Source organism: Ahaetulla prasina, chromosome 4 (assembly GCF_028640845.1).
Source record: "Ahaetulla prasina isolate Xishuangbanna chromosome 4, ASM2864084v1, whole genome shotgun sequence".
In the NCBI taxonomy this organism is placed as follows: domain Eukaryota; kingdom Metazoa; phylum Chordata; class Lepidosauria; order Squamata; family Colubridae; genus Ahaetulla; species Ahaetulla prasina.
Genome location: NC_080542.1, coordinates 70,278,751 through 70,291,744, shown reverse-complemented (window position 1 = coordinate 70,291,744; position 12,994 = coordinate 70,278,751). Strand labels below are relative to the sequence as shown.

Below are 12,994 nucleotides of genomic sequence, written 5' to 3'. Positions count from 1 at the left end.
TCATAAGTGTGAAAAATGGTTGGAAGCCACTTGTTTCAGTGCTGTTGTAACTTCCAATCGTTGCTAAACAAACCATTGTAAGTTGATGACTATCTCTTGGCAGTTTATAAAATAGAAACAATAGTCCCACGGCACCTAAATCCAGCAACCCAATTTCTCAATAATTGAAAGCTTTACAAAGAATTTTCAAGATCTTCCAGAAGAAAATTTTCAAAAGAGGAGCTTATACTGGGAGATTACCATGCCCTTGCTTGTCTTCTGGTCTCATTTAGCAGTGGAACTCTAAATTTATTTGCTAATTTGTTAAATTTATTTATCACCTACCTTGCTGTGGGGCTACTCTATGCAGCTTACAGTAGTAAATAGGAAGAAAAATGAAAGGTGTAAACAGAAATAATAGAACAATAAAGTAAATAATTACAATGGAATATCAAAGGCATGACAAATGACAAAGGAATACCCATCAACCAGCTGACTGTATTGGATGGGTCATTTCTGCTTGGAATAGGAAGTTCTTTAGCACTTCTTAAGTTATGACCAACTTGCATGGCTTTGTAATATTATTTCAAACTTTGGGTGAAAATTTCCCTAAGTATTACATTATTAATTGTTAAAATGGACAGTAAAAGCCATATACTTAGAATTGACTTTTACGAAAATTGGTACTTACACCTCAAGATCAAATAAACTCCTTGCATTAGTCCTCCAGTAGGAACTTCTCGCAGTGTCTCCAGTCCAGGCATAAAATAAAGCTTTGTTAAATTCTCAATTTCAGTGATACAGTACCGAACCTCAATTGGTTCGGGGAGGCACAATGAGTACCAAAAATGATGAGTACTAAATAATTTTTTCCCATAAGGAATAATGTAATGAATCACAAGACAGTCAATACTGACAAGTCTAGCTTGTGCACTGAGAATCAAACAAACAGTAAGTACTGGGACAAAGTTTTCACGTCAAAACGTATTGAGTAGCAAATTCAATGAATTTCAGAGCAATTTATACTAAGGTATTGTACTTAGTATTGATTTCCTCTCTATGGCCTTTCAAGTTGATGTACATTGTTTATATAATAAACTCAGTTTATTAATGTAATGAAATAGACCTTAGGTAAAAATTAATATCAGTGAGGCTTGATAAATGGACAAACTGTAGAAGTGACAGTGTTGCAAACTACTAAGTACCATATAGTCATCTGGACTAACATTTCATTTTTGCTTACTGAATCATAGATTTAGCGCTTTGATACAATGAACCATGTATGGTGAAGAGCAGTAATTTAGTTTAAGGCCAAGAGGATGTGTGATAACAGAATTTAAAAGCTGCTGTGCTAATACGGTATATGTACAAGAGCATATATAAAACTTGAACTTATGGAGTTGAGCATAGATTTATTTTAAATGACACAACACTGAAAAACAATAGTTACAGATGTCTTTTTGATACACAATACATACTTTGGGGGATTGTTGAATATATGTTGGATAAATGCATACTGTGAAAATATATTGTCTTAATTCATCTTCACTTAATTCAGAAATGTATTTATTCATCCAGCCATCTTAAAAAAATCTACCATTATAGTTTGCTTATCAGAATAATTTCATCCTTGTCTATAGTAGATAGATAATGTAGAGGTGAACGAGCCATGCCTTCACTTGTGTTTCAACTGCTTTGAAAATGAGTTTAGTAGCTTTTTTATAATGCTTGAAATGATAATTTTGCATTACAAATGCATGTTTTACTACTGAATATTTTGGTAATGATGCATCTAATTTCCTCTTGTAACAGAATTCTCTACTGATACCTGATAATAAGAGCAAATGTTTGAATGAACAGTTCTACATGAAGAAATGACTATAAGTAGATAAGATATTTGCTAATGCATAAAATCAGTTGACAGCCAACCTTCAAAGGTGATACAGTGATTCTAATGCATATTACTCTCCTCCGTAATAACTCTATTAGTGTCTTAAGCTTAACAATTACACATGTTTTCCAGTTTTTCCTGATTTCATGTCACCAATAACTTGTGCTGCAGGTTTGTTTCCTAGGATTTTTATGTGCTATGTATACATACAACACATAGGTATCTCTGTATATGTACATATATATGGAAGAAAATAACATGGATTTTTTTTGCGGCAGATTTTTTTCCCCAAACACATTGAAAATAGAATACTTTGATTTCAGTACTACAGGATTACTAATGAAGTCTTCTGCAGTGCAGCAACTCAATTCAATACAGTTAGTGCAGAAAAGTTAAGGTTTGGTATTGAGGAGCCTACTCATTTGCATGGGGAAAGGTCAAGTTACAGGATCACCATAGCTCTGACAAAGTACAAACAAACCTGTTGCCATATATATGTGAACAAATAAGTACTTTTTTCCACATACTGTTTCAGAATATGCTAGCTTTTAATTTCTTGCAATCATGCTCATTTGATGTGCTTCAGCTGAATTTTGTCTGAAGTATTGGCTCAACTATGGACTCCTGTATGTTGGAGATGTTCACACTGAGCTTCCTATGAGGGTGTTGCCTCTGGAACTGGAAATTACTCGAAACGGCAGGTGAAGTTTTCAGGGAACAGTCCCTTGTATGTGGATGCATCTTTGTATTGAAGCCAATTGCATTCCTTAACACCTGTTAACCAACCTGCTTCCTGAAAGGGAAAGAAAACTTAAGTTTTCTAATTATATTTCCAAAAGAACTGCTCATATGTACTGTCTATGCATGTCTATATCTTTTTAAAAAGAGCAAAGGTTAGCAATGCTCCTCCAGCTATATTATGTGTGAAAATAATCAGCTTTTACAATATGGCCTGTAGTAATTTTAGCATACTTTGTTTTTTCACTACGAAGCCCTTCTAAAATATTTTCTCCTATAAATAAAAATATTCCTGAGAGCATTTCAGTTTTCAGTAAAAAGTAAATTTATTTAATAACTTAATATAAGAAAAGCCCCTCTGCCATTACCTGATCTGCTTCTGCTGCTGATGGGATTACCAATACAATATCACCTCGATGCAACGTCAGTTCATCACTGTTGGCTGCCTCAAAATCATGCAGAGCTTCAACCTAAGTTAGAACAGAAATAAGTGTTTATGGACTAATTATATATTTATAGATATTTTACTTCATCTAATGTTACAAGGCACAATATATCTAAGTACTGTAGTGGCTAAGTAAAATATTTCTTTTGCTTCCTTTGTTTTGCTATTGAAACAAAGAATGTTCCATAAATTGGACACATTCTAAGCAACTAAGAGTGGCTGTTGATATGTCTCCATATAGGTCCTTTTAATGTTTTTTGGCAACGTGAACTATACATCATGTGTGAGAAAATTTGAAAAACAAAACTTATATCAACATTTTGTGGCTACATTTTAAGGCTATGGAAGTGTTTCTCAAGCTTGCCAAGTTCAAGGTGGGTGGCCTTCAACTCCTAGAATTCCTCAGCTCATGCTGGCTAGAGAGTTCTGAGAATTGAAATCCACCCATCTTAAAGTTGCCAAGTTTGAGAGATATTGGTTATACTACTAATAAATCCTGAAACAAACCTTATAGAGGAAGCCAGGAGGCATGTCATCTGTTGCTGTAGACTGCTTCTCAGAAGATGCAGGCTGTACTTCTATTATATTTGTTGGCTCACTTATATCATCTGAAGATTCAACAGTGGATACTTCAATTTTCTGATTAGCAACTTCTTCCATAGAATCTTTAGATTCAGTAACTTGTATTTCATGATCATCTCCATCTTCATTGTTTGAGGCAGGCTCTATAACTACTGATGGGATGTTACTAAGGTTGTCCTTAGAAGAAGAAAAAAGGAAGGTGAAAGGAGGAAGAAAGCAATATTTTGAATAAAAATATCGATTACTGATACTTTCAAAAAATATTCTGGACTTTTAGAGCAATCTCTCAAATCCAAATACTAGAATGAATTTTTAAAAAGATGGATATAATGTGCTTTCCCTATGTGATCCTACCCCTCACTTACCTTTCAAAGATCTCCAGAGCTTGGGTTAGAGAAGGAAGGAAGGCTGCTCCATTCCTGGGCTACATGGTGGTCACCATTTTCTGGGCAGCTGCATTGAATTGTGATCACTCTGAAAATGGTGGCTACTTCAGGATCATGCCATGTGGCCCAGGAATGAAGAGGCCTAATCTGTTTCTTTAACACAAGTTCTGGAGAGGACTAATGCAGAGCTTTCTGGAGTTACATTAGGGAAGCAGAGCAGGCCGTTATATTCTTGGGCCACATGATGTGATGCTGTAAGCAGCCATTTTCTGGACAGCTGCATTGAACTGTAGACTCCAAGGCAGTAGTGAAATTCAGCCAGTTATATCCGGCTCAGGTGAACAGGTAGTGCCGGTGGTGGGAAGCTCTGCCCAGACACCATCAAGTCCCATTTTTTACCCTCTGCGCACGTGTGGAGGAGGTGCATGAGAGCATAGCGAGCACGTGTGAGCATGCTCACATTTCCAAACCAGTAGCAAAGGTAAGTAAATTTCACCCCTGCCCCAAGGGGTAGGAAGTAGAACATTGTGAGACAATCACGTGGATACTTCACATAACACCCATCATGACATCTGATCACAATGGACAGGGTCCATTATGGTTTTCCCCCAGTTACTGGGTGGGGGACTATTTTTCCTCTTTATTTAAGGAGGAAACCTGACTACTTTAAAGGAAACATTTGTTTTATTGGCCAATAAAGTGCTTGAACTTTTTAACTCTTTACTGGAATTAGATCATACTATTGATGACAAAGAAATCCCTCTGGAAACAACTGAAATGGATTCACTGGATTTATAAGTGTAATTGAATAATCATTTAAAAATTGAAAAAGACATTGTAGCTTCCCCTTTCAAATTGGAAGTATAAGAGATTTATTGGTGCTGTTTCATAAAAACTACCACTGGACTTGAAAAATGATAAGAATTTTGAAAGAACAAGAAAAGATGCTGGAAGAAGACAAGTTAGAATTTTATTTATGGGACTTAAATAAGATTAGAAGGAAGAAGGAAAAAGTATAAATTTGATTTGTCTGATTATGGTTAAATAACAAGTTCTTATTTCTGGTGACATTGAAGGATTATCTGGTTTGGATAGCGTTTCTGTTGGAAATGTCTAGTGGAGTAGTATATTAGTTTTTGATATCTCAAAAATTTAAAAATAATTTACTTGGACCTCAGCAAGGCATTTGATAAAGTAGACCATAACCTACTACTAGATAAAATAGAAAAATGTGGCTTAGACAGCATCACCACCAGATGGTTTGGTAACTGGCTGACCAACCGCACTCAATGTGTAGTCCTCAATGGAACTGCATCTACATGGAGGGAAGTATGCAGTGGAGTTCCGCAAGCTCTGTTTTAGGCCCAGTACTCTTCACCATCTTCATCAATGACTTGGACAAGGGGTTAGATGGGGAACTCATCAGATTTGCTGACATCAAGCTAGCAGGAATAGCCAACAGTCCAGAAGATAAGCTTAAGATACAGAAGGATCTTGAAAGACTAGAACATTGGGCACTAACAAAATGAAATTCAATGTTGAAAAAAGTAAGGTTCTACATTTTGTTTTGTTACAAAACAAAATGCACAGGTACAGTATATGTGATACCTTGCTCAATAGTAGTAACTGTGAGAGGGATCTTGGAGTCCTAGTGGACAATCATTTAAATATGAGCCAGCAATGTGCAGCAGCTGCCAAAAAAGCCAACACAGTTCTAGACTGCATAAACAGAGGCATAGAATCAAGATGACATTAAGTGTTAATACCACTTTATAATGCCTTGGTAAGGTCACACTTGGAATACTGCATTCAGTTTTGCTTGCCATGATCTAAAAACGATTGTGAAGACTCTAGAAATAGTGCAGAGAAGAGCAACAAAGATAATTAGGGGCTGGAGGCTAAAGCATATGAAGAACAGTGGCAGGAACTCAGTATTGGAGCAGTATTCCAATATCTCGGGGCTGCCACAAAGAAGAGGGAGTCAAGCTATTCTCCAAATCACCTGAGACAAGAAGCAATAGGTGGAAACTAATCAAGGAGAGAAGCAACTTAGAACTAAGGAGAAATTTCCTGACGTTTAGAACAATTAATCAGTGGAACAATTTGCCTCCAGAAGTTGTGAATGCTCCAACACTGGAAGTTTTTAAGAAGATGTTGGATAATTTGGCTGAAGTGGTGTAGGGTTTCCTGCTTGGGCAGGAGGTTGGACTAGAAGACCTCCAAGGTTCCTTCCAACTCTTTCTATTAAGGTGTGCATAATTATTAAGCAGCTTCTTTTCCTCGGGCAAAATGGACTAAAAAAGAGATTTAACTGACTCTCAAAAATTCAGAGAGATGCAGCACTCTTGAAATTGCTAAGATATTGGGTCGTGATCACAGAACCATCAAATATTTTGTTGCAAATAGTCAACAGGGTCTCAAGAAACATGCTGAGAAAAAAAGACACACATTAACTGCCAAAGATTTGAGAGGAGTCAAACATGAAGCTACCAGGAACCCATTATCCTCCAGTGCTGTCATATTTCAGAACTGCAAACTACCTGGAATGCCTAGAAGTAAAAGGTGTTCAGTGCTCAGAGACATGGCTAAGGTATGAAACCTGACTACCACTGAACAAGACACGTAAGTTGAAATGGCAAGACTGGGCCCAGAAATATCTGAAGACAGATTTTTCAAAGGTTTTATGGACTGATGAAACGAGAGTGACCCTTGACAGACCAGATGGATGGACCCATGGCTGGATCACTAATGGGCACAAAGCTCCACTTCTTCCAGATGCCAGCAAGGTGGAGGTGAGGTACTGGTATGGGCTGGTATTGTTAAAGATGAGCTCGTTCGACCTTTTCGGGTTGAAGATGGACTCAAAATCAACTCCCAAACCTACTGCCATTTTTAGAAGACATTTTATTTAAGCAGTGGTATAGGAAAAAGTCTGCATCTTTCAAGAAGACCATGATTTTTATGCAGGACAATGCTCCATTGCATGTATTGAAGTATTCCACTATGTGGCTAGCCATTAAAGGCCTTAAAGATGAAATAATAATGATACGCCCCCGTTCCTCACCTGACCTAAACCCGAATGAGAACTTGTGGGCCCTTCATAAATGATTTATTTATGGTGAAGGAAAACAGTACTCCTCCCTGAACAGTGTCTGGGAGGCTGTGGTTGCTGCTGCACAAAAAGTTGATCATCAGCAGATCAAGAAACTCAAGATCAAGAATGGAAGGCTTATGACCGTTACTGAAAAAAATGGTAGCTATATTAGTCACTTTTTTCTTTGAACTGTCAGAAATATTTATTTGTAAATTTTGAATTGTTTGTTTATTATTCTCATTTTAACAGATGAAAATAAATGAGTGAGATGGGATTTTTTTCATTTTTCATTTAGTTGCATAATAATTTCTGCACACTAATAGTTGCCCAATAATTGTGCACACATAGATATTCTCCTAAGAAAGCCATAACCTCACTTTTACTTTCTTAAATATTCAAGTTTGAGGTTTATTAATCTCCACATATGTAAATTAGGAAGTGACCCTATTGGTTGAGATCAGGTATTTTAATTATAGGAATGATATTATACACGATTGATGTCAGTAGTGTTTTCATTTTAAGTTATATAACAGATAACTGGTTTTTATCATAGATTTTATCTATCATGCATTATTTTATTCTTGAATTTTTAATTGTATATTTACTGAGTGTTTTTTATTTGTTCTGGCCTATGGCTGTAATAAACTTACCTGAACCTGAGGTTTATTAACATTTATAAATATTTATTAAAATATTTACAGATCCCTCACATCCAAGACATAAACTGTTTCAACTCCTACCCTCAAAACGATGCTATAGAGCACTGCACACCAGAACAACTAGACACAAGAACAGTTTTTTCCCGAAGGCCATCACTCTGCTAAACAAATAATTCCCTCAACACTGTCAAACTATTTACTAAATCTGCACTACTATTAATCTTCTCATAGTTCCCATCACCAATCTCTTTCCACTTATGACTGTTTGACTGTAACTTTGTTGCTGGCAATCCTTATGGTTTATATTGATATACTGACCATCAATTGTGTTGTAAATGTTGTACCTTGATGAAGGTATCTTTTCTTTTATGTACACTGAGAGCATATGCACCAAGACAAATTCCTTGTGTGTCCAATCACACTTGGCTAATAAAATTCTATTCTATTCTATTCTATTTTGGATTGACCAAGAGCACTGTAGTTGTTCAATAATAAAATTAATCTTCCATAATACAACTTGCCTAATAATTGTGCACATACTGTATTTATTTTATTAGGTACTTGTGTGAATTTTTTGTGAGAATCTAAGAGAAATGTAATTGTGATTTTGGGATTTGATAAGTTGTTAATGAAATCACTTTTGGATTTTTTTTGTGACAAACTAGGAGAAGCATATTTTTTATTTTTGGATTTGGTAATTAGAATTGTATGGGATTATAGAAGTAATGTAGACTAAGAATGATGTATTTTTTATCTGTATCCATACCAAAGAAAGTCAGCCTTTTTTGATTCATTTATATTTTGCCTTTTCTCTGATTCTTTTTTTCTATTTTATTACTTGCTTATTTTTTATTCATGTTTTCAAAAGAGAGTGCATATCAATGGAATGTTGAGGGTGGGGGAGAAAATTGTATTTCGGTACTTGCAAGATTCTGTCAACCTTTACAATAAATAGAATTAGCTTATCTGGTTGTGATTTCTATCTTATCTTGTGAGGCCAATAGATACTTTGATTCTTGCAAGATTGATATTAGCTTTGTGAGGTAGTCTAGGCAAGAAACATAACCAGAAGTACCAGATCCAAATATATTATGAGGCTGTAAGATTACATTAACAGAATATTTCAAGCCTGAAAGTATCCCTCCTGTCCTTCACTTTAACTCTCCTGAAAACTGTCCCTAAGTTTAATACTTTCAGCAACCACAGACTCCAATTTTATTTATCAGATTATTGTCTAAGCTGCAATTTATTTTCTTGACTCACAAGGTCATTTCCCCATACATATTACAAATACTCAACTTGGTATAATAATATCTAAAAATATAGGCACTCACAGGATTTTACCATTAAGAGGCTGACACCCTACATATCTGCTTAATAGAAAAGTTTAATTGTTTAATTTTTGCTATGTAACACAAAACTTTTAACTGTTTGATATAAATTTATTAACGAATAGTTTTAAATAGTAATTATGTTTGCTGCTTTGAAGATCTTGTTAGAATGTTAATGGAAATATTGGTGATATTCCTCCAATATTCTGGTTCTTAATGCCGGATTTTGATTCTTAATGCAGAATTTTTAAAGTAATATTTTTGAAACACGCATTTATATCATAAGCATTATAGATAGAAGTTTATTATTGTAAATTAATCTGAAATAGTTTACCTTATAAACTTGTTACTTTATATATTGATTTTTTATTTTTAAAAAATGGTCCTAAAGAATTTTTGTTATCTTGCTAAAAAGTGTGTCATGTTGGGCTTGAAAAATATTGTGATACGTAAGTAACACAATTTAAAATAATACAGGCTACAAACATGATTTTTTTCAAAAAATTACAATATTAGCTGATTTATTTTTTAAAAACCTTCAATTTTAAAACACATTATTACACCATCATGCATAAAGTCATTCTAGAGTTTAATTTAAATCCTAATTACACAATTATTCTAAAAATTACTAGAGTGATTACTGAGGAATGTCAAAGAAAATTGTCAATAGCTCAATTCTCAATAACACACTCAATAGTTCCCAGGATTCTTGGGACAAGCCATGACGAAACTTGGGGATTTGTGGTAGAGTTAAGACCATGCATTTTCAAAATCATGCTGGAAGGAAAAAAGGAGGGGGAAAATGGTTTGTGCTTTGGTAGTACCTGGATGTCTTCTGCTTTTCCTTCAGTGTAATCTATGCTGCTTTCAGTAACTGCTATTTCATCAGTAATAGCAACTTCACCACTCTCATTTGTAGAAGTGGCATCAACACACTCAGTTTCAGTAGGACCTTCAATTACTGAGTCCATCTGCAACTATTAAGAAAGGTAAAACTCTTTGTTATTCACATAGATCCTTTTTAATATATCCAATCCTATAATAAATAAAAGAGCTTTTAAAAGAAAGTTTTATGGGACAAAATTATGGGAGAAAGGTTTGCCTATGACTTTCAATGAAGATATGTCTTTTGCCATCAATATATGAAGAGGATACCTCTCAGTGCCAGTTGCTGGAAATAGCATATATTTCTTCTTAGTAATACTACTGAGGTAATTTGTTAGATAGCCTTCTCCTGGAGATTTATTTATTTACATGTATACATACCTATTCCAATTTATCATACAATCCTGGTATTTCCTAGTGATTAAAGTACTAACCACAACCAACCACAACCATGACATGCAAATAAGGAGATATGCTATGCAGTTGTCATAAGGAACTGGTGTTGAATTCAACATGCTATGGACTAAAAACAAAAGAATGGTAAGCAAAGTAGGAAGCAAGGGGGATTTCATATTGTGAAATGATTTTGATGTTTTATGGTAATGCAATAAAAAATATCATTTCTTTTAATTCTCAGAATTGCTTTTAATATAATTCCTTGCAAACAATATTAAGGTTTCCATTTGCCTTTCAGTACAGCTATAAATCCCAGCAACTATGAACCATAAAACAAAAATAAAAGCAAAATTTTACACATGTTTATAAAAAGGTGGATTTTATTATGTGGTTTTGCTTACCATCCTGACTTCTTTATCCTATCCGATGCCCCTGATGCTTAGTATGAGATCTGAACTTTGGTCTTCGTGATACAGGTTCAATCTTCTCATCAAACAGTAAAGACCCAAATGAAGATTTTATCTACTGATTTTGTCTATAATAATTGGGTGATAATAAATTCTAAAATCACTTTACCAATTACTCACCACAGTTTCAGCTGTGGACGTATCAGTCTCCAAAGCCTCTGCTTCTGGCTGGGTATCAGAAGCAGCCATATTGATGTCTTCCTCTGCCTGGATTTCCAAAGAGGGAGCTTCTTCTTCAGCCTTTAATTAAGAAAAGCAGATAAATAAAGCTAAATGTTTGGGTTCACACAATCTGTTAAATCCTAAATCTGGAATAATCAAACACAATTGCAATGTTGATCATATTATGTTCTAACAATCAAATCATAATAGAGGAGTTCAGAGAAAGAAGAAAATACGCAACAGTTAATGAAACATGAGCTTAGCCTGGAAAACAGAAAAATGTAACAAAGATTTCATTAATTTTACATAACATAATAACAGAGTTGGAAGGGACTTGGAGGTCTTCTAGTCCAACCCCCTGCCCATGCAGGAAACCCTGCACCATTTCAGACAAATGGCTATCCAACATTTTCTTTAAAATGTCCAGTGTTGGAGCATTCACAACTTCTGGAGGCAAGTTGTTCCACTTATTGATTGTTCTAACTGGAACAACTTGCCTCCAGAAGAAGATACTTAAGATTGCTCCACCTTGATTCTGTTTGGTATAGATTTTATGCATTTTTATCAATACAGTTCTAGAATTTCTATTTCCTATTTCAAAGGAGTGACAACTTTCAAAGGGCTTTCTCTGTGGGGCTCCCACCCTCTGGAACGAGCTTCCCCCAGGGCTGCGCCAACTTCCCGACCTCCGAACCTTCCGCCGCGAGCTTAAGACGCATCTATTTATTTGCGCAGGGCTAGCCTAGGGTTTTTAGTTTTAAATTTAGTTTTAATGGGGTTTTATACTTTTTTAGTGATATTTTAATTTCGGCCTAATTAATAAGTTTTTTAATTGTTGTTTTTATTTGTATTATTCTTATGTTTTTATTTGGCTGTACACCGCCCTGAGTCCTTCGGGAGATAGGGCGGTATAAAAATTCGAATAAATAAATAAATAAAATAACTATAGTGCAATTGAAAATGAGTGAGAAGTGTTTTTGCCTTCACAAATGAGCATGAAATGTTTTGGCAGTGTTTTGGATCGAAGGCAAAAACTTGGAGGAGAATGTACAGTTGCCCAATTTCTGAAAAAGAGACAGATGATTTTAAGAAGTGCTGTAAACACTAGGAAGTAGTGAATATTGACAGTAGTGACTTGACAGGTTCTTTGGTATTATTATAACTGCCTTGTCAGATGTCCTAGAATAAAAGTAGGCAGGGCTTTGTAGAAGAACTTAATAGCTACTCTGAACTTTAACATCTGTTGGGATTAAACTGATTATTCATTGAATAATCATGTGAAGATCCTGAAAGCATATAAAGAAATAAAGGTGCTTGTGAAATTGTGCAATAGGGTCCAAATAAAATAATTTTTCTCTGTGAAACACTAGGACACATTCTACTAGGAGTATTCTTAGATTAAAACAAAAATTAAATAAAGTTCAGTGCAGCATAATGCTCACTAGAATAGCAGTTTAATGTGTTTACAAGTAAAGAAGTAATATTTCTTAACTACAAGTCTAATTGGTATGATATTGATGGCTCAAAAACTTTCGGAGTACTATAGTCAAGGCAAAGACCCCACAGGAGACTTGACACAAGACTAGGGATGCATTCAATTATCTCTTTAAAAAAAATCAGTAGGTGAGAAAAATGTGAAACTATTTCAGTGAAAACATGAACAAAAGAAATTATTGCTAAATAAAACCAAAAAGTCAAATAGATATGGGAAATTTAAAACTTCATATATGCAGATAGCACATTCATGAAAATCTACATTTCTTGCTGAAGTAAAATAAAAAATTCTACACCATTTACAATTATTTATCTTCAGGAGAGGAAGTTTTGGTTGCAATATTTCAGACAGTTTACCCTCCAAATAGATTCTCCAAATAGTGCGTTTGGGAATTAAGATGTTGGATTTTTCACAATATATCATAAGATGATCTGGTCAAAATGAAACATGATGAAATACTTAGGCTCAAAGAAAAAGGGACAGA

At 34.8% G+C, this 12,994-nt stretch overlaps 1 protein-coding gene across 3 annotated transcripts in view; it reads right to left on the bottom strand.

Moving 5' to 3' along the window:
- Window positions 1–1,390: 1,390 nt before the first annotated feature.
- Window positions 1,391–12,994, bottom strand: part of AMPH (amphiphysin) — a 153,792-nt gene continuing 142,188 nt past the window's right edge. For all 3 annotated transcript variants that reach the window (XM_058179675.1, XM_058179677.1, XM_058179679.1), the window contains 5 exons: window positions 10,974–11,093; window positions 9,930–10,082; window positions 3,561–3,812; window positions 2,977–3,078; window positions 1,391–2,663 (listed from right to left, as the gene is read on the bottom strand). In XM_058179675.1, the coding sequence (XP_058035658.1) occupies window positions 2,556–2,663; window positions 2,977–3,078; window positions 3,561–3,812; window positions 9,930–10,082; window positions 10,974–11,093 (735 nt within the window). In that variant the 3' untranslated portion in view covers window positions 1,391–2,555. The remainder of the gene's footprint in view (window positions 2,664–2,976; window positions 3,079–3,560; window positions 3,813–9,929; window positions 10,083–10,973; window positions 11,094–12,994) is intronic.